The sequence below is a fragment of the Marmota flaviventris genome, chromosome 11, assembly GCF_047511675.1.
Source record: "Marmota flaviventris isolate mMarFla1 chromosome 11, mMarFla1.hap1, whole genome shotgun sequence".
NCBI lineage: Eukaryota > Metazoa > Chordata > Mammalia > Rodentia > Sciuridae > Marmota > Marmota flaviventris.
In genome coordinates, this window is record NC_092508.1 from 31,917,587 (window position 1) to 31,943,918 (window position 26,332).

Consider the following 26,332-nt stretch of genomic DNA (forward strand, 5'->3'; position numbering starts at 1 on the left):
ATGCTAGGCAAGCACTTTACCACTGAGTCACAACCCCACCCCCCAAATCTCAACTCTTATTACTTAGTTTATAGAACATAATTAGTCTTCCTAAACTTTTTACTCAATTATAAGTAAGGATTAAATAGTTCCAACTATTTACAGTCTCAAAGCACTATTAAGTAAATCAAGTAATCAACTCAAATTCATAGCAAAGGGTCTTATAAATAGTAAACATTCTATATAAATATACTGGCTTATCATTCCTAGTTTACAAATGGGGAGACCACTTTACATATTCTCATAAGTCTTGCATTATGCCAGTCACAAATCGCATGAAAATATCCATCTCTACCCAAGTTAAACTAAGATCCTTAACATTATCCCCTCTTGGCCTATATGGGCAGTGAATTGAGAACAAAGACAAACCTATGACAGTTGTCTGTTCTCAGCCTTGAAAATCTGAGGAACTTTAAAAAATTCTGATACCTGGTCCCATTTCCAGAGATTCTAATTCAATAGATATGGAAGTATAGGCATACTATATGTAGCTCCCTATGTCACTAATATGGTCTTCTAGATTTCATTTAGATAAAATATGAGGCATTTATGTTGGGATTCTTTCATTACCATAAATTCTGAGATCCATACATATTGTCGCCTATATATGCACTTTATTCCTTTTAATTATAGAATGTAGTTCATTGACTAGACTTCTCTCCGAAAATCAGTTTATCTAGTCACCAAGTGGGTAACATCTGGGTTGTTTCCAAGCTTTGGCTATTATGAATAAAGCAGCTATGAACCTGTGTGTTCAAGTCTTTATGCGAACATGTCTTCACTCTTCTTAAGTAAATACACAGGAGAGGATTGCCAGATCGGATGGTAGGTAATTCTCTAACTTGTTAAACTGTCAAGTGTTTTCTAAAGTGGCTAAAACCTTTTCACTAGCAATGTGTAAGAGGTCCAGTTTTAACCACACCCTAACTCTTGGTATTGTGTTTTTAACTGTAGCCATCCCACACTATGTGTAGTAGTCTTTAGTTTGGTTCATGATGGCTTTAATTTCATTTCCCTAATAACCAATAATGTTGAGTACCTTTTCCTGTGTTTTATTCGCCATTCATTTATCTACTCAGTTAAGTGTGTTTCAATCTGCTTTTTTATCCTGTAAATTGTTTATTTTAGTTATTTTACAAATTTTTTCCCAGTCTGTGGTTTGCCTTGTAATTTTCTTAATAGTATCTTTTGAAGAAGAAAGGTTTATCATTTTTTTCTTTTGATCTTCATATATTTATTCTGTAAAAAATATTTTTCTGTACCCAAGATCACAAAAATTGTGTCCTGAATTTCCCTCCAGAACTTTTATAGCTTAGGTTTTAAATTCATGTCCAAAATCCATTTCCGGTTAATTTCTAAGCATGGTAAATTAAAGGTAGTATAGATGGCTCTCCAACTGTCCTATTATTATGTATCAAAAACACTATTCTGTCGGGTGCTGTGGCACAGCACGCCTGTAATCCCAGCCGCTCGGGAGGCTGAGACTGGAGGAACACGAGTTTCAAAGCCAGCCTCAGCAACTTAGCAAGGCACTAAGCAACTCAGTGAGACCCTGTCTCTAAATAAAAATACAAAATTGGTCTGGAGATTTGGTTCAGTGGTTGAGTGCCCCTGAGTTCAATTCCCAGAGACAACAACAACAATAAAAAGCCTGCTATGTAGTTCTACCAACTTTTATTTTATAAGTTCTTTAGGATGCAAATAAAAACAGTTTTGCTTCTTTTTTTCTAACTTGTATGCTCAGTCCCTCCCCAACCCCCTTACTGCACTGACTGGGACCTCAGATTCAATGCTGAATACGAATGATAGGAATGGATTACCACTACTTTGTTCCAGACCGTAGGAGATATAATATTCAGTCTTCATACTTGAGTATTAATGTGAGCTGCAAGTTTTCCAGATGCCTTTTATCAGGCTGAGAAAGTTCTCTTCTTATTCCTAGTTTGCTAAAATTTTCATTACAAATAGGTGTTCTAGAATGTCAAATAACTTTTTCTGTGCCAACTGAAATGTCAATGTTTTTTTCTTCTTTTTAATGTGAAGATGATGAATTACAGATTGATTTTTTCAAACGTTAGGTTGACCCTGCATTTCCAGTATAAACTGCATATAGTCATGATATATTATCTTTTTCATAAATTACTACATTTGACCTTAATTTTTTTTTTTCTGTTTATGAGGAAATCTGTAAGATTCTTCTTTTAATAATGCCTGTGTAATTTTGTTATCAAGGTAATGATAGCCTTGTAAAATCAGTTGAGAAGTATTACTTCCACTTCTATTTTCTGGAAAATTGTGAGCACTATTGATTTCTTTTATTAATACTTGTTAGAATTTCCACTGACACCATTTGGGTACCTGAAGTTTTCTTTGTGGGAAGGTTTTAAACTCAATTTCTTTAAAGTATATAAAGCTATTAGTTTACCTATTTCTTTCTGAATGAGCTTTGAGTTGTCTATGCCTTTTAGAGAATTTGTTCATATCATCTAAGTTGTTGAATTTATAGGCATAAAGTTGCTCATATATTTTTTTATTATTCTTTTAATTTCTGTAAAATCTGTCAATGATGCCCTTTTAATTCATTCCTGATAAGGATAATGGTATCTTTTATCAAATTTCTTTTAACATAACCATTTTATGCTATAAATTTCTTCTAAGTGCTGTGTCCCACACATCAATACACTGTATTTATTTTCATCAAGTTACAAATTTGTTCTAAGGGTTGAGGTTGTAGCTCAGTGGTAGAGTATTGCCTAGCACATGTGAGGCACTGGGTTCGATCCTCAGCACCACAAAATAAATAAATAAAGATATTGTGTCCATCTACAACTAAAAAATACTTTTTAAATTATGTTCTATTTTCTCTTGAGATTTTTTTGGAGGGTACCAGGGATTGAAATCAAGGGTACTTGACCACTGAGCCATATCCCCAGCCCTATTTTTTGTATTTTATTTAAAGACAGGATCTCACTTGAGTTACTTAGTGCCTTTATTTGTTGAGGCTGGCTTTTAACCCAAAATCGTCCTGTCTCAGCTTCTCAAACTGCTGGGATTACAGGCATGTGCCACTATGCCCGGCTTAAGATTTCTTCATTAAACAATGAAGTTATGTCATTTAATTTCCAAATATTTGGGAACTTCTGTTGTGCTGGGTTTTTCTTTCTATCATGGTGGGAATTTTTTTGTTTGTTTGTGTTGTTTTGTTTTGTTTTAGGAGATGAGGTCATATTGCCCACATCAGTCTCCAAATCCTGGGCTTAAGCAATCCTCAGTCTTAGCCTCAGCCTCCTACATAGTTGGTTCTACAGACTCACACTACCACATCCCACTTATTCTGGGATTTCTAAGACTTATCTCTGGTATTTATTTCAACTGTATTGGAAAAACATATTTTGCAATATTTCAAATGTCTATATTTATTAAGACCTTTCTTTGCGCCCCAGAATACGTTCTATCAGTGAACATGAATTCAGTGCATTTGAATGTTTTAAGAGAATATGCATTCTGTAGCTAATAGATAAAATGTACCATACATTTTAATGAGGGTGAGTTGGCTGGTAATATTGTTCATGTATTTCTGTATCCTTACTGATTTTCTACTTATGTAAAAACTTCAGAATGCAGAGACATGGTGAGGCACGCCTATAAGGCTAGCCTCTGCAACTTAGTAAGACCCTGTCTCAAAATAAAAAAACAACAAAAAGGGCTGAAGGTGTACTTCAATGGTAAAAGTACATCTGGATTAAATCTCTAATAACAAACAAAACAAAACTTTAGAATGCTGAAATCTAACTAAAGCTATGATTTGTATTTTTCCTTTCCAATTTTTCTATTTTTGCTTTTCAAAGCTCTGTTATTAAGTGTATACATATTTGATTGTTATGCTCTCTTAATGAGATAATTCACTTGTTTTTATAAAATGTCCATCTTTATTGAAGGTAATATTCCTTGCTCTGAAATAAATTTTGTCTGATATTAATATAGCCAAGCCAGCCTTCTTTTGATAAATGTTTTTTCACCTTTACCCAAAATGTTCTCACATTTAAAGTGTGTTTTCTTGTAAAGAGTATGTAATGTTTGGATCTTTTCTTTATCTAACCTCTTGATCTCTGTCTTTAAATTCGGTTTGTTTAAACATTTTACATTTAGTGCATTTTTTTAAAGTACTAAGGACTGAAACTGGGGACACTCTATATCAATGATCTATAGTCCAGTCCTTTTTATTTTATTTTGAGACAGGGTCTTAATAAGTTGTCCAGGATGACCTCAAACCTGTTATCCTCAACTTAGACTTCAAAGTAGCTGGAATTCCAGTTTCTGTGCCACAGCACCTAGCCACTTAATGCAATTACCGATAGACTAGGTTTTAATCTACCATCCTGCTATTCAAATTCTATTTGTCTCATCCGGTTTTTATTTCTTTTATTCCTGCCTCTATGACCCAAGTATTATTTATATTTCAATTTCCTGTCCTACAGAAGAGGTTTGGCTATACATTTGCTAATGTATACATTAATGTATAGCTAACCCTCTTTGTACTTATTGCTTGTTCTAAGGTTTACACTCTTATCTCACACACACACACACACACATATATACAGTGTATGTTTATATACATAAGTACTCTATATGTTATGTTAATCTATGTATTTATACAAACCATCTTTATTTCACTCTACCTTCAGAAAGTACACTACCTTATACTTTTATCAAAATATAATTCATTTCTCCTTTCATAATTTATGCTAGTGAAGTCGCTTTTATATTTGTTCTAAAAAATACATTGCTAGGGGCTGCTGTAGTTGTAGCTCAGTGGTAGAGCATTTGCCTAGCATTTGTGAGGCCCTGGGTTCGATCCTCAACACCACATAAAAAAAATAAAATAGAGTACAAAAATACAATAACATTAAAAATACATTGCTATTTTATTATTTGTCATTTTTAAAAGGATTAAAATATGAGGAAAATGTCTTTGTATTTAACTATATATTCACCATTTACTCTTCATTCCTTTTTTGTAGACCTGAGACTGCAGCAAGTATTACTCTTCTTCTGCCTGGAAAAGTTCCTTGTGAAATTACTTAGCATGTATCTGTTAGTCATGAATTCCTAGCTTCTCCCACTTTTTGGTCTATAATGGTCTTTAAAGAAGGATATTTTTGCTAAGAAAAGAACTTTAAGTAGACATTTTCCCCTAATTCTTTAAAAATGTGACTTAATATCTTTGGTTTGCGTCTTTTTTTTAAGTTGTTGATGGACACAGCCTCTGGTCAATAACCAATAAGGAAATTAAGGTTCTCAGGTCAACAATACATGATAAAATGATTCCTGCCAATGACCTGAAAGAAAATTCTCCCTCAGTCAAGCCTAGAGATAACTGTAACCTCAGCTGATACCTTAATGGCAGCCATGTGAATGTCACTGAATCAGAAAGTTTGGCTACGCCATACAGAAAAATGGGAATATAATTAATGTTGCCTTGTTTATTAAATTTTGGAATGTCCTGTTAGATAGTAAAATTAAACGTAGTTTCATCAACTGTGAAAACATTTTGGCCATTATTACATCAAATCTTTTTCTTTCATTCCATGTTTCCTGGGGACTCCAATTACACATATATTTATTAAGACTATCTTCTGGATGCTATGGCACACACCTGTAATCCCAGGGACCTGGGAGGCTTAGGGAGGAAGGCTACAAATTCAAAACCAGCCTGGGCAACTCAGTAAAACTGTCTCAAATTTTAAAAATAAAAAGAACTAGGGATGTAGCTCAATGGTAAATCTCCTCTGGGTTCAATTCTGGTACCCCCCCCCCAAAAAAAATTCTATCTGTTTTTGTCCCACATATCTGTTGACCTATTTTTGTCTTCTATTTTTTCTATTTTTGCTTTTGCTTTGGTTTTTTTCCCCCTGTGCCTCATTTTGAATAGCTTCTATTGCTGTAAAATCAAGGTTGCTGATCCTTTCTTCTGCAACATCATTTCAGATGTATGAAAGTTATACAAAAAGTCCTACATTTTCTTCTTTCTGGGGTCAGAGTTTGTCACTGCCTGTTGTTGAATGTCTGAAAAACTTTTGTGAATTTTTTTTCCTGAATTCAGTTTAGGAAGTAATATAAATCTGATTACTATTTCTCCAACTTGGCCACAAGTGGAGCTCACTATTTCCTAATAAAAGCTCCCCAGGTAATTCTACTGTGCAGTTTATAGAGATGTACTAGGTTAGTAGCTTTGATTTCTTTTACAGAAAATTTCCTTCCAAATAACACACATTTTTTATTTTCCAAGTGGATAAGATTTGGAAACATGTCCTAAGGTACTATGTCATGGTTAGCTAATATACTCAAAGAAGCTTTCCACTAAAAGAAATGCCTGATACTACTATGCAAACAACCAAGAAACCATTATTTTTTCAAAGAATATTTCCTACATAGACATTAACTGAACTATCTGGTATAGGATGACTAAAAATAATGTTCTAAAAAGAATAATGGTGTTCTAAAGCCATGAGGACAAAAATAACTAATAACTTGGAAAATAATCCTCTTCCTAGAGCATTTCAAAGGAAATAGAAAACCTCCCGCTGGTGACTTTTGTTTTATAGGATTCATTTGTGAAAAGCATCGCAATAGGAACAACAGATACCCATCAATTAAAAAAGTAATCAAATGTTCACAAAAATTTACTAATATGACTTTCAAAATTATGAACCTTAAACTGAATAGATCATACAAATAAACAAAAATTTATCAGTAAAAAATAAATAAGATTATCTTCATTACCAGCAAATTTAATTTCTATTTAGAGATGTCTTCCCATCCCTCCACAGAGCCTTCTGAAACTTACCCTTTTCCAAGTAAGACCTTGGAGCCCATGGTGGGTCCTCTTCAGCATAAGGATCACTATACTCAACCACAGCTGCTTCCTCCTCTTCATAATCTTCTGGAGGAGGTGGTGGAGGGGGTGATTCATCAAAGACTGGTTCTTCCACAGGTGGTGGTGGAGGTGGTGTATCTGAAACTAAGAATGTATGAAGCTGACAACAAACTACACATTAAGCAGAGCTTCTAGATTCATGAAATATAAACCTAGACTTGAAAATAATAACTTATCAAAAAATAATTGGACAGAAGAAGTCTTGCCACTAAATATGTTCTAAATCTAGCATGCTGGTCTCCCTCCCCTTTGTGTTACTGCTGATGGATGATGAATAAAGTTTAACCCAAAAAATTACTAGTACGTGAACCTCTCTAACCTTCTTATGCTAATACATAATCTTATTTTCAACTAAATCAGTACAATATTGGTTTGGCTTTATACTATATTCAAGGAGTTATTAGAAATATTAATCTGGACATTTAACCGTATCTTTCTTATAACAAATTTAAATGAGCCCAAGGAATGGTCAAATTTTAATAATCTACTTTCAATTATTTTTTAAAATAGCATTTTATTAAATTCGGGAAGAAAAATCATAAACAATTTTAAGTAACTTCATCCATGAAGATGTTTTGTTTAAAGAATTTCAACTGGTGTTGGGGTTGTGGCTCAGTGGTAAAAGCTCTTGCCTAGCATGTGTGAGGCACTGGGTTAAATTCTCAGCAATACATATAAATAAATAAAAAATAAAGTTCCATCAACAACTTAAAAAAATTTAAATTTAGAGAAAAAAAAGAATTTAAACTAATTTATGATTTAGGCTAAATGTCTGAATGTACTAGGAGAGTAATTTAAATATCAAAAATATCTAAAATCTATAAAGCTCTGCTTTCACAGCTCAGGTGTGAAACATCTAAAACTCAGAGAACTCAAAACTTTCAAAATGCTTGGTATACACTTGAGCACAACCCAACAAAATAAAATGAATAAACCTGCATTTGTCAGATGCCCAGTTTTAATAAACAGCACTAATTCTTATGAACTACCAAATTGAGACCATGAAATTCTCTGAGCAATCCTGTTTATTCCTTATTCTTATCTAAGTCCATGAATGAAATGGATTTTGTAAGATCATTTCTGGTGAGAATCAGCTATAACAACAACCTACTCTGTCCTATTTCAGTATTCTTCCTGTCTACTATGCCCTCTGCACTTATCCTACTCTACAAACTTAAAAATGTACTCATTTTAAAATCCTTTAGTCGTATGATTTAATAATGAACAAAAGATATATATGTGATTTTAGCATATAGTTTATGAAAAATTATACAGGGATACATTGAGAAATAACAATATTCTCTATTTGTATTTCGAAGGTAAAGAGACTGATGCAAACAACTGCATAAAACCACAGATCTAAAGGAACTTTCAGGACAATCACCTTGAGAAATTGCACTACAAAATTACTCCTGACTTGTGCTGTGCATATTCTGATTTTATTAAAATAAAAAATCGAACTGCAAAAAAAAAATTACTCCTGATGCTGTCATTGGCCATTTTTACTTTTCTTCCTGAGAGCCAGTTTAATAAGACAACCATAAGCTCCCATTTTTTACCTAAAATAGTTCAATTACTTGAGAATCTAGCACCTTATAATACATTATTTCATTTATCCTTTACCTTGGGAGATAGTGTTTTAAATCTTAATTTTATAGATGAGAAAACAGGATTTCCAAGATTAACTAGTCTCACAGAAGTAAGTGGAAGATCACCTGAAGTATTCATTCAGTAAACATCAAATGAGCGCCTACTATGACTAGGTATGATGCTCAGCACTAAGAAAAGTTTAGTGGGCAGAGTCATGGAGATATGGACAACGAAACTTTCATTTATAATGAAGTCTAATAAGTGCTTTAAGATATTATAGGAACACTTTGCACAAACCAAATCTTTTATGTGAGTCAGGGAAGGCTTCCTCAGATCTGAAGGATAGTAATAAATGTCTGGGAAGTAGTATGCATCATGAATATTTCATCTGATATATAAAGAAAAAGATAAACAAGAAACCTTCAAAGAACTATCCAAAGTTCAGCACAAAGCATAGGAAGCTGAAGAGAACAAAGCAAGATGGGCCTTACAGCAGTTTGGACCTGTCCAAAGGGCAATGGGCAGCCACAGGAGGATTTTAAAAAGAATAACCGAATCATTACTGCACTTTTTACTCCAGCATAACTGGTTCACTATAACTGGTTCCAAGTAATTCCAGACTTCTTCCAAACATTATACTTGATGCATAGTAAATATTTTCCATCATAAAGCATCTTCAAAATAATATGCCTGAGAATTTTAAAGGTAATTCTAAAAGAAAGGTATATGTCTTTCCAAGGCAAATGCTTTGAAGAGGAGAACATACATTTGAATGTCTAAGTCCTGCCTTGTCTGTATATTAGTCATAGCATACCTCGTATGAAAAAGTTTTTATTTTATACTTTGGTGTGTGAAAAATGTATATAACTACAGAAAGGGGTGTAAAAGACAGTCAGTCCCTGGGCTGGGATGTTGCTCAATGTTAGAAGAGGCACTGGGTTCAAACCCCACCCAACACCTGAAAAGAAGAAAGAAAAAAAAAAAAAAAAAAGGAAGACTCCAAAAGGCAATTAATTGTGATAGTGTGACCTAATTAGGAACTGACTTTTTAAAATACAGGTAGTATTGTTACAATAATGTTTGAAAATCATCTATCATGTGCTTCCAGAGGTTTGTTGATGAAAAATTTCAGTGTATCTACAAACTTTCCAACTCTAATTACTGATGAAACCTAATGATGTCCTGTTTCATAATCCATTCAACTTTCAAGCCTAGATCTTTTTAAAAGAAAATAATCCTTTAGTTCCTACAGAAACATTCCTGCCTAATTGATCATTAGTATTCAACACTGATTTCAAGATCTGACCTTAACTCCAGAAACTGCTCAAACTACTTTGTTCTGAATGAGAACAGAACACCTCACAGAACACGTAGCAGCAACTGAACGGAATTCTTCGAAGTGCATGCTCATCATGATAATTTTTTAAAAAAGAAAAATTTCAAGATTCTTTCCTTTTTAAAAATTTTTTTTAGTTGTAGTTAGACACAATACCTTTATTTTTGTTTTTATTTTTACGTGGTGCTGAGGATCAAACCCAGCGCCTCGTACATGCTAGGCGAGCACTCTACCCCTGAGCCACAACCTCAGCCCCTCAAGATTCTTAATCAATGTGATGCATGCTCATCATGATAATTTTTTTAAAAAAAGAAAAATTTCAAGATTCTTTCTTAATCAATGTGATTAAATTGGATTTGTGTTGGGAGAAAATTTCTCTTATTATAATGATACTTCAACTTTCCATCTTATATGGAACACTGGAAATTCCTTCAATTTTGATACTCTGATTAAAACCTTTTCTTTTTGGTCTGCTGTTTGGATGCAGCAAAATTTTTTAAAAGAACAGAGAATGGTAACTTTCCATCCCAACATTTAACGTCTTAAGCCTGGCAGAGGATCACCCTATGGGCTGTGCTAGGCACAAGTTGGCCAAGCTAAACCTGGCTGAGAAGACATTTTCTCCCTGAGCCAGTATGGGTCACATGAGAGCCAAAATAACAATTGGCTCCAATAGCATAATTTAAAAACATTAAATCAACCTAATTATATATGAATATAGCTCTAAAATGTAAGAAAATCTCTTAAAAAAACAGTGTGGTAAACATTCCAAGAATTCATGAGGTACCTTTCAAAAAACAGAAGATATTTTTAGAAATCAACAAATAGAAATGCAAAGGTAACTGAAAGACAGAACTGAGCTTCCAGGCCAGTGAGACTGGATTTTAACCAGTTAAAATACTAACACAACTTTAAAAAAAGAAAAGAAAAGAAAATGTGTTGATAGAGAAGGGACATTTAAGTTTGCTACAGGCGCACAAATAAAGGAGGGACCAAAAGTGCCTGTTATGTATCAGACACTTTTCTAAGGCCAGTGAACAAAACGGGCAAAGTTCTTGTTCTCCTAGAACTTGCATTCTACTATTGACGATGCCCATTTCTAAAGAATCCTAAGCAACAGATTGCAAATCTTTTCATCCCATCATTGACACACCATCCTTGTTATAAGAAAGATGCACAGGGCTACTTTTGCTTGATGACATTAAATCTTAAATTAATGTACAACTGACCTTGAACAATATGGGGGTTAGGGTCTCCCCACCCACCCATAACAGTCAAAAATCCACATATAACTTCTGAAGCTCCAAGACTCAAGTATTAATATAGCCTTGCTGTTGTCAGGAAGCCTTACAGATAACAAATAGCTGATTAACACATTTTGCACATTATATGAACTATATAAGGTGAAAAACTTGAGAACTGTGGAAGCACTTTTACTGCAATACACAATTTTACTAAAGAGATGAACTGCTCAAACAGAAGCAAGACCTTTTAAGTTGATACTTGAAACACTTTTATTGGAAATACATGAGCTCAACAAAATAGCAAAAAGAGGTAGTTATAAAATTATTACAGTAGTTAAGTATTACTATAGTTATTTTATGCAGTTATGATTTAATACTGCATCTTTACATTTATTTATACTCTCAACTGTGCATGATGTTGTATATGATCTATGAGTGATTTTATGCCTGTTTTGAAAATTTTTAAATAGATTTGTATATATTTTATGATAGTAAATTATAATACTATTATCCATAAATATTTTGTGCATTTTTGATAGCCTTTTTCTTATTTTTTCTATATATCTAGGCTAACACAATTGTTGATGAGTTTTTTAAACTGACAAATTAAAAAGAAAAAAAATCCACCTAAGTGACCCAAGCAGTTCAAACCTGCTCAATAGTTCAAACCTCTTGTTCAAAGATCAACTATAATTCCCCTAGTTCAGATTCTATGCCCATTATGTAGCCTTAAGATTTTGATGTGGGCCCTTATGTAGGCTAATCACAATAAAAGAAATCACCTATCATACAGACTATGTGCACTGGTTTCTGTGACAGCAATTCCTCATTGAATGTTGACACAGGTCCCCTGATTTATACATGTAAAGTTTCCTGAGTTTCCCTAATGTTTCCATAGAGACTCAATGTGCCAATAAATTAATTATCTGATTCCACATGCTTCAACACTAAACAACAAACCAAGGTAAATTCATTGCCAGTCTGTGAGGCATCTTCGAAGATAAACTGGCAGCTTGGTTCCCTGAGCCCTATCATGGCATTGCCCTTTTTACACTTGGAATCACAGAACTGGAGAGAGAGTCTCAATACCTACAATACTCAAAAAGTTCAGCAGCAGGAAACAAGATTACTACTACTTATGTGAACAACCCAGAAAAAAAAAAGATGGAATATCTGGTGATTAAAGAGTATCTCCTCAGATGTGATCTTTCTTTTCTTACATATGTCACTATTTCATATTTGACTTATCTTTACAACTATAACTTTTTACTCTTATTTTGGTTATTTTGGGTTTTTTTGGGGTGCTAAGGATCAAACTCAAACCCTAACTGAGTTACACACTCCTACTTCAGATTTTGCCAGATTTAACGCTATTTGAAAGCTGGGCAAATGGAGCATGCCTGTAATCCCAGCAACTCAGGAGCCAAAGACAGGAGCATCACAAGTATAAGGCCAGTCAGGGCAATATATTGAGACCCTATCTCAAAAAAAAAAAAAAGTAAAAATAAAAATAAATAAAGCTATTTAAAAGTAGAGCATTTCATCTTAATTATTTTATCATTCCCCAATAGCCAATCATACAGTGACTTGTTCATAATATTAAAATAGCCGAAGTATCAGTTAATGAATGACTATTCAGTCAATCATATATAAATGACATTTTATGCCTATAATCTGATCTACAGCATAAAGAAGACATAAACTTACTATTTTCTTGAACTCTGGCCACAAATCCCATTAAAGGTAACTGAGGAGTTACCTGTAGGATGGAGGGAGGAGGAGGAGGAGCAAGAGATACTGCAAAAACAAAAAAAAAAAAGGTGTGGAGGATAAGGGGTAAGGGCAAGTTACATTAAAAGGAAAGGATAATACAATAAAATGAACATATAAAGGAGGAAAACCACTCTTCACAAACATTTTATAAGCTATCTTAAGGATCACCTTTTGAGCAATAATTCATAAACACATAAAACAAAGTATTAGGGAAGTTTATTCACCCCATCAATGATACCATCCTTGTTATGAGAAAGAAGCATGTACACCAGAAAGCATTTATCATATACAGATCTACTCTAACATATAATGGCAACTGAACTTACGGATATAATATGCCTTCTCAAAGAATTTCTACAGATTATCATAAATAATTTAAAATAAATTTAAATGTCAAAACAGGAGAAAAAACATTATATTCCAACATCTTAAATTTATACTTTGTATTACTTCAATAACAGTCTAATTAATTAAACAAATATTAACTGACTTCCTACTAAGTAGTAAGCACTCTGCTAGGAGACCAGAATCAAAACCTTTCACCAAGGGACTGGGGTTGTGGCTCAGCGGTAGAGCGCTCGCCTAGTGCATGCGAGGCCCTGGGTTCGATACTCAGCACCACATAAAAAAATAATAATTAAAAAAAAAGGCATTGTGTCAAACCACAACTAAAATAAATAAATAAATATTTTTTAAGAAAGCCTTTCACCAAGAGTCAGATCCTGTTATTACAATTTTTCAGAATCCTAACTACATTACCACCCTATAGAAAAGTACTGGCTTTATTCAAATCTGTCTACTATTCTCCCCAAGTCTTTCCCTCTATCTCAAATACTTGGCAAAGTGCCTAGTGCTAGTAAGCACTCAATAAATGCCTAACCTATAAAAATGCATAAATAATCCATATACATCTAAATAATTTTACAAGATAAAACTCTACATTTATAGTTTCCTTCGAAAAAAGTACGAAGTATACTATGCTTCTTATAAAGACGAAATGCCTTTTATCTCCAAATTACAATCAAGACTAACAGAACTAAAAAGAGTAAATGTATTGCTGTCCTCAAAGAGACCACATCCCATTTGAGTATGGAAAACAACTGTCTTAACCCAACAATATTTGTAGTAATTCCTAGAGATGGAGATGGTGATAGTGAGGAAGACTATAGAAAATGATTTCTAAATAGGTACTTGAAGGAAAGGAGTTCACCAAGCAGACAGGGGTTGAGAGAAAAATCAAGCTGAGGGAACCAGGTGACAGCAAAGGCTTAGAGCATCAAATAGCATGACCAGTTCACAGGTCCAGAAATGTTTCCATATAACTAGCATAAGATAAAAAGAAAGATGAGTGGGTGGATATGCAATAGGGAAGGACCCAAAGTGTAACATGAAAGAGTACACAGTGGAGACTGGGTTTTTTATTTCGTTTTCTTTGTTTTGTGATTTATTTGCAGCACTAGGGATTGAACCCAGGGCCTCAAGTATGCTAGATAAATGCTCTACAACTGAGCTTAATCCCCAGCCCTGAGAGATTCATTTTTAAAGTCACTCAGCCTCAAATCCTTGTGCCACCATTTCCTTGTGTTTGAACAGCATGTCAATTAATTTCTTCAGGCCTAATCTATAAATATGATATTAAAAAGAGGCAATGCAACCTTCTTCACACCCTGTTGCAAAGATTAAAAAAAGAAGGAAAAAAAAAAAACAGGCAAGGCCTGACATACAATAAACCAAGGCAGTTCCTACAAATAGAAAGGAGAGAACTAAGTAATCGTATAGAAAAAGAATACTTGGTAACTAATGATTTAGCTAGCATATAAAAAACAGCAGCAAGATAAAGGTGATTCTTAATTTTGAGCCTTCCAGACTATGAAGGTGAAGAGGCCATTAAATACATTAACCTTGGTAAGTACATACTGGGAAAGGAATAGACTGGTGAGTAGGCAGGTCAGAGAGACAGAATAATGTAAAAAATGAGGTGTATGAAGGTAACTTAAGCTTGAAAATCTGAGGCAACTGAAAATTTAAGTTTATATTAAAAATCAAGAAGTATAAAGAATTATTAGTCATTAGTAGAGATTACAGTTGATGCTATGGATAGATGCAGGGAGAACACATTTAAAGCAGAATTAAGCAGATAATCTTGAAGAATATAGATACAAGGACAGCCATATAACCCTAGAAATTGGTTTCTTTCTTTAAAACATATCTTTAATTTGGTTTGTCCCTAAAGTCATAGTTCTTGTCATTAAATCCTTGACCTATGTATCTGTCTCCCACTCAGAGGGTTAAAACAATTGTTGATACATTCACAATAGCGTTTCTATACTTGGAGTAAGCAGAAGAGAATAAACAGAAGGTAGCAAAAACAAAATATATAAAACTGAGAAAAAGCAACAGATAACAAATAGAACTAAAAACGCAGATATTAGATGCAATTTCACATTCAATAAAATGAAGTGCTCCTCTTCTGTTAGCATACATTCCATCCTTCCTTGCAACAGAAAAGAGGGAAATTTCTCACTTATGTAATTTCTTTACCAAGTAAAAATTTGGCCTTATGGCCTCCCCCTGCCCCCAAAATGTGTCTAATTTATAACAATCGTTTTATGGGTAGAGTTTGTTGTTGTTGTTTCCAACATAAATATGACTTATTTATTTGCTAGATGCCAAACCACAATGCTTTGAAGAAATTCACCAAAAGCAGCCACAGAAAAATAATTCCAGATCTTCCTTAATCAGAATTACTTTAGTAAGTTACATTTTTTTCAAAGCTACTCCCACAGCAGGTTCAAAAAATCAGTTACATCTGGGGTTTGCAAAGGTCACCCTAAATTCTGTATTTTTTGCCCAAGATAAACATTCAACATGGTAGTCCAAATTAACTCAAGATACCTCAGAGCATGTTCTTTCTGGACCATGTAAGATATCGTCTGACCAGAATGCCTATGAACCAAAATATGATATAACGTAAACCTACCTGAGACTAGATTTACCTTCCTTTGTATTTAGTTCAAAATGTATTATCCAAAGAGAATTTAAGGAGAATTTTGATACAAAGAATTGTTTTCTATATTCAGGTAGGCTTCTTGTAAACAGGTAAGAACGGAAAGTAGGGACTAGGGGTGTAGCTCAGAGGTAAAGCATGTGCTTGGTATTAAGCTCAAGAACCTGGGTTGGATTTCCTACACCATTAAAAAAAAAAAAAAAAAAAAGACAAGAATGGGAAGTAACTATAAATTTATTTTTGTTGGTTAGCCTAGAAGATTCCTTACATAAGACTCTTTCCCTATAACCACCAAAGAACTCCAAATTTAAATTTTGTTATATTCTTTTCACAATATTCAATAATTGAATGTGAAAGATAGGTTCACCAAGTAACTGGAATTTACAGAGATTTTAAGTTAAATTGCAATACAAACTATAACTATAGGCATAGAGCAACACTTAGATATAAATAGTAAAAGGCTAGTAATAATTAGTAAAAGGCTAACTATAAATAGTTAAAAGCAAACCAAACTTAGAGGATGAGCCTACGCTGATAAAAATTTACAGACTTTCCAAGCATAACCTTCCCGTTTATTTATCAAGTCCTTTGAATCCCTGAGGCTTGGTGTTTCAAATATCCAATTAGAAGAATTTTAAAAAATGAAATTAGGCTTTTTCCTCTTATTTTTATAGCTTTATAAGTACACTGAGAAAATTTAAAAATAAATACTCTAAATACTACTACTAAAACCATTACAAAACATCATCTTTAGCAGCCACATACTAACCTTAAGAGAGCCCATTCAAATTTAGTTACTTGTATTATACATTTCAGGGAGGGAATAATATAAGCAACCTATTTTAAGAATGAGACATTTTCGGGCTGGGGCTCAGCGGTGGAGCGCTCGCCTAGCATGTGCGGGCGAGGCCCTGGGTTCGATCCTCAGCATCACATAAAAAAAAATAAAATAAAGGTAATGTGTCCAACTACAACTAAAAAATAAATATTTTTTTTAAAAAAAGGATGAGACATTTTCTAATGTCAATAGAAATAATGAACAATAATTTAGAACAAGGGGAATTTAAAAGTATACTTAAGTGATCAGTAAGAAGGGCTTCACTGATGATGCCAAGACTGTAGTTACCAAATAATTATCAGTCTATTAGTCTCAAAGTTAAAAGTATTGGATCATTTTTGTTATTTTTTCAAATGAAAAAAAAATCACCATATCTATGCCAAGAAAATCTAGAAGATCAAGACACATCATTTAAAAATATAATTTGTTTTTTGTTTTGTTTTTGGTACTGGGGATCGAACACAGGGGTGCTTTATCCCCAGTCCATTTTATTTTTTATTTTGAGATAGGGTCTTGCTGAATTGTTTAGAGCCTCACTAAGGTGCTGAGGCTGGCCCTGAACTTGCGATCCTCCTGCCTCAGCCTCCAAAGTTGCTGAGCTTAAAGGCATGAGACACCACACTCAACTAATTTCTGTTTAATATTCAATGTAAAACATCTATTTAATTACTTGGTTATCTAAAACTATACTTAAAACTCATCATACACATACACACACACACACACACACACACACATATCCTAAAGTAAATATTTCTAACAAACCCTAAAGATTGCTTAAAATAAGATTCAAAAATAGCTTCTTGCTACTGCTCCTTATTTAGAGTTTACTAAAACCCCACCACAATTGTATTCTTCTGAAGATATATGGTAATGCTATAACTTTACTCATCATTTAGAGAACATTTCTTTTGGAATATTACCATCCCAACTTTGTTTTTTCACTGTCTCATTTTAGTGGCTTATAATAATAGTTAGGAATTAGCCTGACATTTTCTCTTTGTAAAACAGCATACACAGTCTCTAGCAAATCTAATTATATAAATATAAATTCCTCTTGCAGTTTATGAACTGAATTTTTTAAAATTTTTTTAAATTTATAAGAAATTTTGATCAATAAAATGTAGGCTACTTTCTTCTCAAATACTTGTACTTAAATGCAAATTACTGATGCCTTACTAAATTAGGTGTATGTATATATGTAAATGTATAAGCACAAATACAAATATGTAGATATGTGTATCTTCTTCACTACCAAGGTAATTCATATTTATATTTTTAAAGACTATTAACTTAAAGTTAGCTCTATATGTTAACATGACTCTTCTCACTGCTGACAAGAGGATTAAGTCAATATTCCTATTGTTTTGCTGATTTGATTATGCAAGTACAAGAAGCCAGTTAAGGTGGCACACCCCTATAATCCCAGCTACTCAGGATGCTGAGGCAATTTAGTGAAACTTTGTCTCAAATAAGAAAAGGCTTAAAGATACGCCTAGCATGTGTGAGACCCTGGGTTCAATCCCCACTCTTGTTAAAAAAAAAAAAAAAATTTAAGCAAAAAAAAACCCACTGAGAATCAAAGGGCTTTCAGATATTCCCAGATTAAAGTGTCTTTTAATACTTGTTTCTGAGATTATCCCATTAAGAAACAACTGCAGTGCTGCTCCTAGGACTTGCATTAGACGTTGCGTGTTCTGTACTTTAATTCCTATGTTAAGTGGCCTTTTACAAATTCAAACAAAATTGTACATTAGTAAAAGCACTGCTATTTTTACACCTCACAGGTCCCCACTGACTTGTCAACTTATTTCTTTAGAAGCATGCATCAATGAAGAGGCTCCAATTGCAAAATACAGGTTCATGAAGCACACACCTGGCATCATTTTGATAAATCAGGGAATTAGCTACTTAAGAAAGCATAACATTTTCTAACTTTAAATATGAAAAAAAAAAAACCAGGAACTGTTATAGGACCAGTAGGAATAATACAGGAAGCTTATATAATATTCTAAATCAAATAAAATAGAGCATTGGTTCACAAAGCATTAAGCCTCACAAAAAGAGCTTTTCAAATTAAAAGAATATGGTTGGGGCTGGAGGTGTGGCTCAATGGTAGAGTGCTGTTCTATATTCTTAAAGCCTTGGGTTTGATTCCCTGTACCTCAAAAAAAAGGTTTAATAAAAAAGTATTTTAGTTTAGAAAATGCACTCTGGTTAACCAACTAACTAAGCTGTAGCTACCCCTCTTTAAAGAGTTACTAGATCCCTGAAGAAACCCAACTTAATAAAATGGAAAAAAAAAATCCACAACTAAATTACCTCACATCTATGCTAAATGCCCAATGAAACATAGTTTCATTAAAATCATTCCATAAAGTAGGATATTTCTACTTTAATATATATTCTCAAATATGTGAATCAGATTTACAAAGAAAGAAATACTGAAAGAAGAATTTAAAATGGATTCAATATGTGCTTAACCAGTTTTCAAATAATTCTACCTACAGGGTTCTCATACAACTATTTTGGTGAGTACACACACATAGTATGAAATATCTTTCCTTGAACATTTTTACTATACATCATGTACATCTGGTTTAAAGCTGTACCAGTCAAGCATCTCTTACTTTGGGTCCAACCTACTTTGTATCAACATCATTTTTCAAAACTCTACATAAGAGTAAGGAAGGAGCATAAGGGCCATAAACAATAATTGTCTAAACTTCCAAAAGGGCCAAGAAAAAAGTCTATCTTCAGCAAAACAACAAAATGGGCTATATCTAGGAGGAGATCCAAGATGGCAGAATAGAGGAGTTACTGTTTCTGGCTGCTCTGTGAAATGAAACCAAGAAAGCAGTCAGGCAGTGTCTCCACAAGGTCTCATCTAGACAGAATACAACATCTCACAGCATGCGACAAGACCCCTATACAGCGGATTTTCGCAGAAACCACCAGTGCTGCGACCACCTGCTCTGCGACCACCCATGCAAAAATCAAAGCCTCTGTGTTCTAGTCACTCTGCTGCAATCTAGCCACAGCACAAGGCCATCCCATCTCCCCCAACCTCACCAGACACCCCGGTGCTAGAAGCAGACAACTCTTTGTCTTGGAAAACCTTTCTCGCCATTTTTTGGTGAGCGACACTATCACTGCAGATCTCTGTCTGAACAGGTGATGTATTGTTGAAATTGGGATCTGATAACATTGTCCTTCCATACAAAGGAGAGATCTTGGAACCATACAAGAGCACTACAAATCTATAGAGTAAAAACAATAACACACCAGTTCCACAGAGCTGGAAAGAAAGAAACGCAAGCAACATGAAAAAACAAGGGAAGAAAGTACCACAAACAAATCAAGACAACACATTATTAGAAGAATTGACAGCTACAGCAGAAAGAATGACAGAGAAAGAATTCAGGATATATATGATTAAAATGTTTTGGGATCTCAAAGAAGACATAAGAGAACAAATACAGGCAGTGAAAGGTCACTTCGACAATGAGCTACATAAACAAATCCAAGAAGAAAAAGATCACCTCAACAGGGAGATAGAGGTTATACAAAAACAAAACAAACATAAATCCTTGAAATGAAAGAAATAATAAACCAAATTAAAACCTCAAATGAGAGCATCAACAACAAAGTAGACCACTTAGAAGATAGGACATCAGACAATGAAGATAAAATATACCATCTTGAAAAGAACATAGACAACACAGCAAAAATGCTAAGAAACCATAAGCAGAACATTCAAAAAATATGGGACAGCATAAAAAGACCAAATTTAAAAGTTATTGGGATAGAGGAAGGCATAGAGGTCCAAACCAAACAAATGAGCAATCTATCAAATGAAATAATATCAAAAAACTTTTCAGACATGAAGAATGAAACGGAAATCCAAATCCAAGAAGGCTACAGGATGCTGAATGTGCAAAATCACAACAGATCCACATCAAGACACATTATAATCAAAATGCCCAATATACAGAATGAGGAGAGAATTTTAAAAGCCACAAGAAAAAGGAATCAGATTACATACAGGGGTAAACCAATTAGGATAATGGCAGATTTTTCAACACGGATCCTGGAAGATAGAAGATCCTGGAACAACATATATCAAGCTCTGAAAGATAATGGGTGCCAACCAAGAATCTTGTATCCAGCAAAATTAAGCTTGAGATTGGAAGATGAAATAAAAACCTTCCATGTTAAACAAAAGTTAAAAGAATTTATAGCTAGCAAACCAGCACTATTAAACATCCTTGGCAAAATATTTCATGAAGAGGAAATGAAAAACAACAGTGAAAACCAGCAGAGGGAGGTAGTACACTAAAGGAAAAACTAATCAAAGAGGAAAACCAAGTCAAGTTAAATAACAAAAATAAACAAATATGGCTGGAAATACAAACCATGTCTCAATAGTGACCCTAAATGTTAATGGCTTAAACTCACCAATCAAAAGACATAGGCTAACAGATTGGATTAAAAAAGATCCAACAATATGCTGCCTACAGGAGACTCATCTGATGGAAAAGACATATATAGACTGAAGGTGAAAGGCTGGGAAAAATCATACACTCAAATGAACTGTGGAAGCAAGCAGGGGTTTCCATGCTCACATCAAATAAAGTAGACTTCAAGCCAAAGTTAATCAAAAGGGATGAAGATGGACATTACATACTGCTCAAGGGAACCAAACACCAAAAAGACGTAACAATCATAAATATATATGCCCTAAACAATGGAGCAGCTATGTTCATCAAACAAACTCTTCTCAAGTTCAAGTGTCAAATTGACCACAACACAATAATCGTGGGTGACTTTAACACACCTCTCTTATCACTGAATAGATCTTCCAAACAAAGGTTGAATAAAGAAACTATAGAGCTCAATAACACAATTAGTAACTTAGACTAAACTGACATACACAGAATATTTCAACCAGCGTCAAGAGGATACACTTTCTTCTCAGCAGCACATGGATCCTTCTCTAAAATAGACCATATATTATGCCACAAAACAACTCTTAGCAAGTACTACCATGCATTTTATCAGATCATAATGGAATGAAATTGAAAATCAATGACAAAATAAAAAATAAAAATTTCTGCATCACATGGAGACTGAATAATATGCTACTGAATGAACAATGGGTTACAGAAGACATCAAGGAGAAGATTAAAAAATTCTTACAGGTAAATGAGAACACAGACACAACATATCGAAATCTCTGGGAAACTATGAAAGCAGTAATAAGAGGAAAATTCATTGCATGGAGTTCATTCCTTAAAAGAAGAAAAAGTCAATAAATAAATGACCTCATACTACATCTCAAAGCCCTAGAAAAAGAACAAATCAGCAGCAAAAGCAGTAGAAGGCAAGAAATAATTAAAATTAGAGCGGAAATCAATGAAATCGAAACAAAAGAAACAACTGAAAAAACTGACAAATCTAAATGTTGGTTCTTTGAAAAAATAAATAAAATTGAGAGTTCCTTAGCCATGCTAACGAAGAGAGAGAGAGAAAAAAAACTCAAAATACCAGCATACATGATAAAAAAGGCAATACCACAAAAGACACTACAGAAATACAGAGGATAATTAGAAATTATTTGAAACCTTATACTCCAATAAAATAGAGGACATTGAAGGCATCAACACATTTCTTAAGACATATGATCTGCCCAGGTTGAGTCAGGAAGATATACACAACTTAAACAGACCAATATCAAGTGAGGAAATAGAAGAAGCCATCAAAAGATTACCAACCAAGAAAAGCCCAGGATGGGATGGATACACAGACCAGTTCTACAAGACCTTTAAAGAAGAACTAATATCAATACTCTTCAATTTATTTCAGGAAATAGAAAAAGAAGCAGCACTTCCAAACTCATTCTATGAGGCCAATATAATCCTGATTCCAAAGACACTTCAAAGAAAGAAAACTTCAGACCAATATCTCTAATGAACATAGATGCAAAAATTCTCAATAAAATTCTGGCAATTTGAATACAAAAACATATCAAAAAGATTGTGCACCATGATCAAGTGGGATTCATCCCAGGGATGCAAGGTTTGTTCAACATATGGAAATCAATAAAGGTAATTCATCACATCAACAGACTTAAGGATAAGAATCATATGATCATTACAATAGACACAGAAAAAGCATTTGACAAAATACAGCAACCCTTTATGTTCAAAACACTAGAAAAACTAGGGATAACAGGAACATATCTCAACATAGTAAAGGCTATCTACACTAAGCCTCAGGCCAACATCATTCTAAATGGAGAAAAATTGAAGGCATTCCCTCTAAAATAAGGAACAAGACAGGGATGCCCTCTTTCACCACTTCTAATCAACATAGTTCTTGAAACACTAGCCAGAGCAATTAGACGAAAGAAATTAAAGGGATATGTATAGGAAAAGAAGAACTTAAATTAGCTCTATTTGCTGACGATATGATTCTATACCTAGAAACCCCAAAAACTCCACCAGAAAACTTCTAGAACTAGTAAATGAATTTGGCAAAGTAGCAGGATATAAAATCAACACCCATAAATCAAAGGGCATTTCTGTATATCAGTGACAAATCCTCTGAGAAGGAAATGAGAAAAACTACCTCATTCACAATATCCTAAAAAAAAAAAAGATACTTGGGAATCAACAAACAAGGTGAAAGATCTACACGACGAAAATTAAAGAATCCTAAAGAGAGAAATCAAAGAAGACCTTAGAAGATGGAAAGATCTACCTTGCTCTTGAGTAGGCAGAATTAGTATTATCAAAATGACCATACTGGGCTGGGGATGTGGCTCAAGCGGTAGCGCGCTCGCCTGGCATGCGTGCGGCCCGGGTTCGATCCTCAGCACCACATACAAACAAAGATGTTGTGTCCGCCGAAAACTAAAAAATAAATATTAAAATTCTCTCAAAAAAAAAAATATTGGGCTTGACCTTGAGCGACAGACCATATTTAAAAAAAAAAAAAAAAATGACCATACTACCAAAAGCACTATACAAATTTAATGCAATTCCAATCAAAATCCCAATGGCATTCCTCATAGAAATGGAAAAAGCAATCATGAAATTCATCTGGAAAAATAAGAGACCCAGAATAGCTAAAGCAATCCTAAGCAGGAAGGGTGAAGCAGGTGGTATTGCTATACCAGACCTTAAACTATACTACAAAGCAATAGTAACAAAAACAGCATGGTATTGGCACCAAAACAGGCTGGTAGACCAATGGTACAGAATAGAGGACACAGAGACTAACCCAGAAAATTACAATTGTATTAGACAAAGGTGCCAAAAACATGCACTGGAGAAAAGATAGCATCTTCAAGAAATAGTGCTGGGAAAACTGGACATCCATATGCAACAAAATGAAATTAAACCCCTATCTCTCACCAGGCATAAAACTTAACTCAAAATGGATCAAGGACCTAGGAATTAAACCAGAAACTCTGCTTCTAATAGAAGAAAAAGTAGGCCCTAATCTTCATTGTGTGGGATTAGGCCCCAACTTCCTTAAAAAGACTCCTATAGCACAAGAATTAAAACCAAGAATCAATAAATGGGATGGAATCAAACTAAAAAGTTTCTTCTCAGCAAAAAAAAAAAAAAAACAATCTGTGAGGTGAACAGAGAGCCTACATCCTGGGAGCAAATTTTTACCCCTCACACATCAGATAGAGCACTAATCCCTAGGGTATAAAAATAACTAAAAAGATAAACACCAAAAAAAAAAAAAAAAAAAAAACAAATAACCCAATCAACAAATGGGCCAAGGACCTGAACAGACACTCCTCAGAAGAGAATATACAATCAATCAACAAATATATGAAAAAATGCTCATCATCTCCAGCAATCAGAGAAATCAAATCAAAACTACTCTAAGATATCATCTCACTCCAGACAGAATGGCAGCTATTATGAAGACAAACAACAATAAGTGTTGGTGAGGATATGGGGAAAAAGGTACACTCATACATTGCTGGTGGGACTGCAAATTGGTGCAGCCAATTTTGAAAGCAGTATGGAGATTCCTTGGAAATCTGGGAATGGAACCACCATGTGACCCAGCTAGTCCTCTCCTTGAACTATACCCAAAGGATTTAAAAACAGCATACTACAGGGCCACAGCCACATCAATGTTTATAACAGCACAATGCACAATAGCTAAACTGTGGAGCCAACCTAGATGCCCTTTAGTGGATGAATGGATAAAAAAAAATGTGGCATATATCACAATGGAATTTTATTCAGCATTAAAAAAGAACAAAATCATGGCATTTGCACGTAAATGTATGGCGTTGGAGAAGATAATGCTAAGTGAAGTGAGCCAATCCAAAAACCTCAAGTGCCGAATGTTTTCTCTGATATAAAGAGGTTGACTCATAGTGGGATAGGGAGGGAGAGCATGGGAGGAATAGATGAATTCTAGAGAGGTTGGGAAGGGAGGTAGCAGGGGATTAGCAAGGATGGTGGAATGTGATGGACATCATTATACAAAGTACATGCATGAAGACTTCAACTGGGTATCAACATACTTTATATACAGAGATACAAAAAATTGTGGTATATGTGTGTATTAAGAATTGTAATGCAAAAAAAGTACATGTATAAAGGCATAAATTGGCATGAACATACTTTATATACAGATATGAAAAATTGTTGTATATGTGTAGTAAGAATTGTAATGGCTTCCACTGCTGTCATGTATTTAAAAAAATAAAATCAATAAAAGATTTTTAAAAAATGGGCTATATATAATAAAATAAAAATTTTAAGAATAAAAAGAATATATTTAAAGAGACAGACATGGTAATGTACACCTTAGTTCCAGATAATCTGGAAGCTGAGGCAGGAGGATCCATTGAGCCCATGAATTTGAGACCAACCTGAGAAATACAGTGGGACACCATTTCAAAAACAAAAATAAGCAAGCAAACAAATAGCAATAACAAAAAACCCAAACAAATGCACTCAGGTACAAAATAGCACTTGAAGAAATGTGGTTTTTAGAAAACGTGGTTTACAAGTAGGATGTGTGACTAACGGCAGGCAATTTTGTCAACAAAGTGAAAATGGATTTCTAAAAATGGTATAACCTAAAATACCAAGTGTGATCAAAGACAGCAATAAGAGAAGTACATTTCAACTAAAGCAGGTTGGTATTCACACTGTGGTCTACACTAGCTAGACTACAAATACAGCATTTAATTTACAAGAGAAACCCAGAAGAGTAAAGAAATTTGGATAAAGGGACAAGTAATTCGTTCAATATTTAGTTACTAAGCAATATTCTCAGAATATAACATAAAGATTGACAATATCTCAGGATCCCAAGTATTTATAATACAATGGTAATATCCTTCCTTCCTTTTTCCCCCACCAAAAAAAAAGAGAAGACCTGGGAAGGAAAGAGAAAAAAATTTAAATCTGAAGGTAAGTAGGATAGGAAAATAGAACATGAAACTCATAGTCAAAAAAACCTAACTTCAAATCCCACCTTGGCCTTGATTTCATATGCAAAATACATACGAAAATGATCACCG

At 34.0% G+C, this 26,332-nt stretch overlaps 1 protein-coding gene across 12 annotated transcripts in view; it reads right to left on the reverse strand.

The window, feature by feature from the left end:
- Abi2 (abl interactor 2) overlaps positions 1-26,332 on the reverse strand; it is a 139,182-nt gene that overhangs the window by 25,371 nt on the left and 87,479 nt on the right. For 6 of the 12 annotated variants that reach the window (XM_071618880.1, XM_034635726.2, XM_034635724.2 and 3 more), the window contains 2 exons: positions 12,854-12,943; positions 6,887-7,060 (listed from right to left, as the gene is read on the reverse strand). In XM_071618880.1, coding sequence (XP_071474981.1) covers positions 6,887-7,060; positions 12,854-12,943 — 264 coding nt within the window. The remainder of the gene's footprint in view (positions 1-6,886; positions 7,061-12,853; positions 12,944-26,332) is intronic. The other 6 variants (XM_034635728.2, XM_034635727.2, XM_034635722.2 and 3 more) reach the window with 1 other exon arrangement.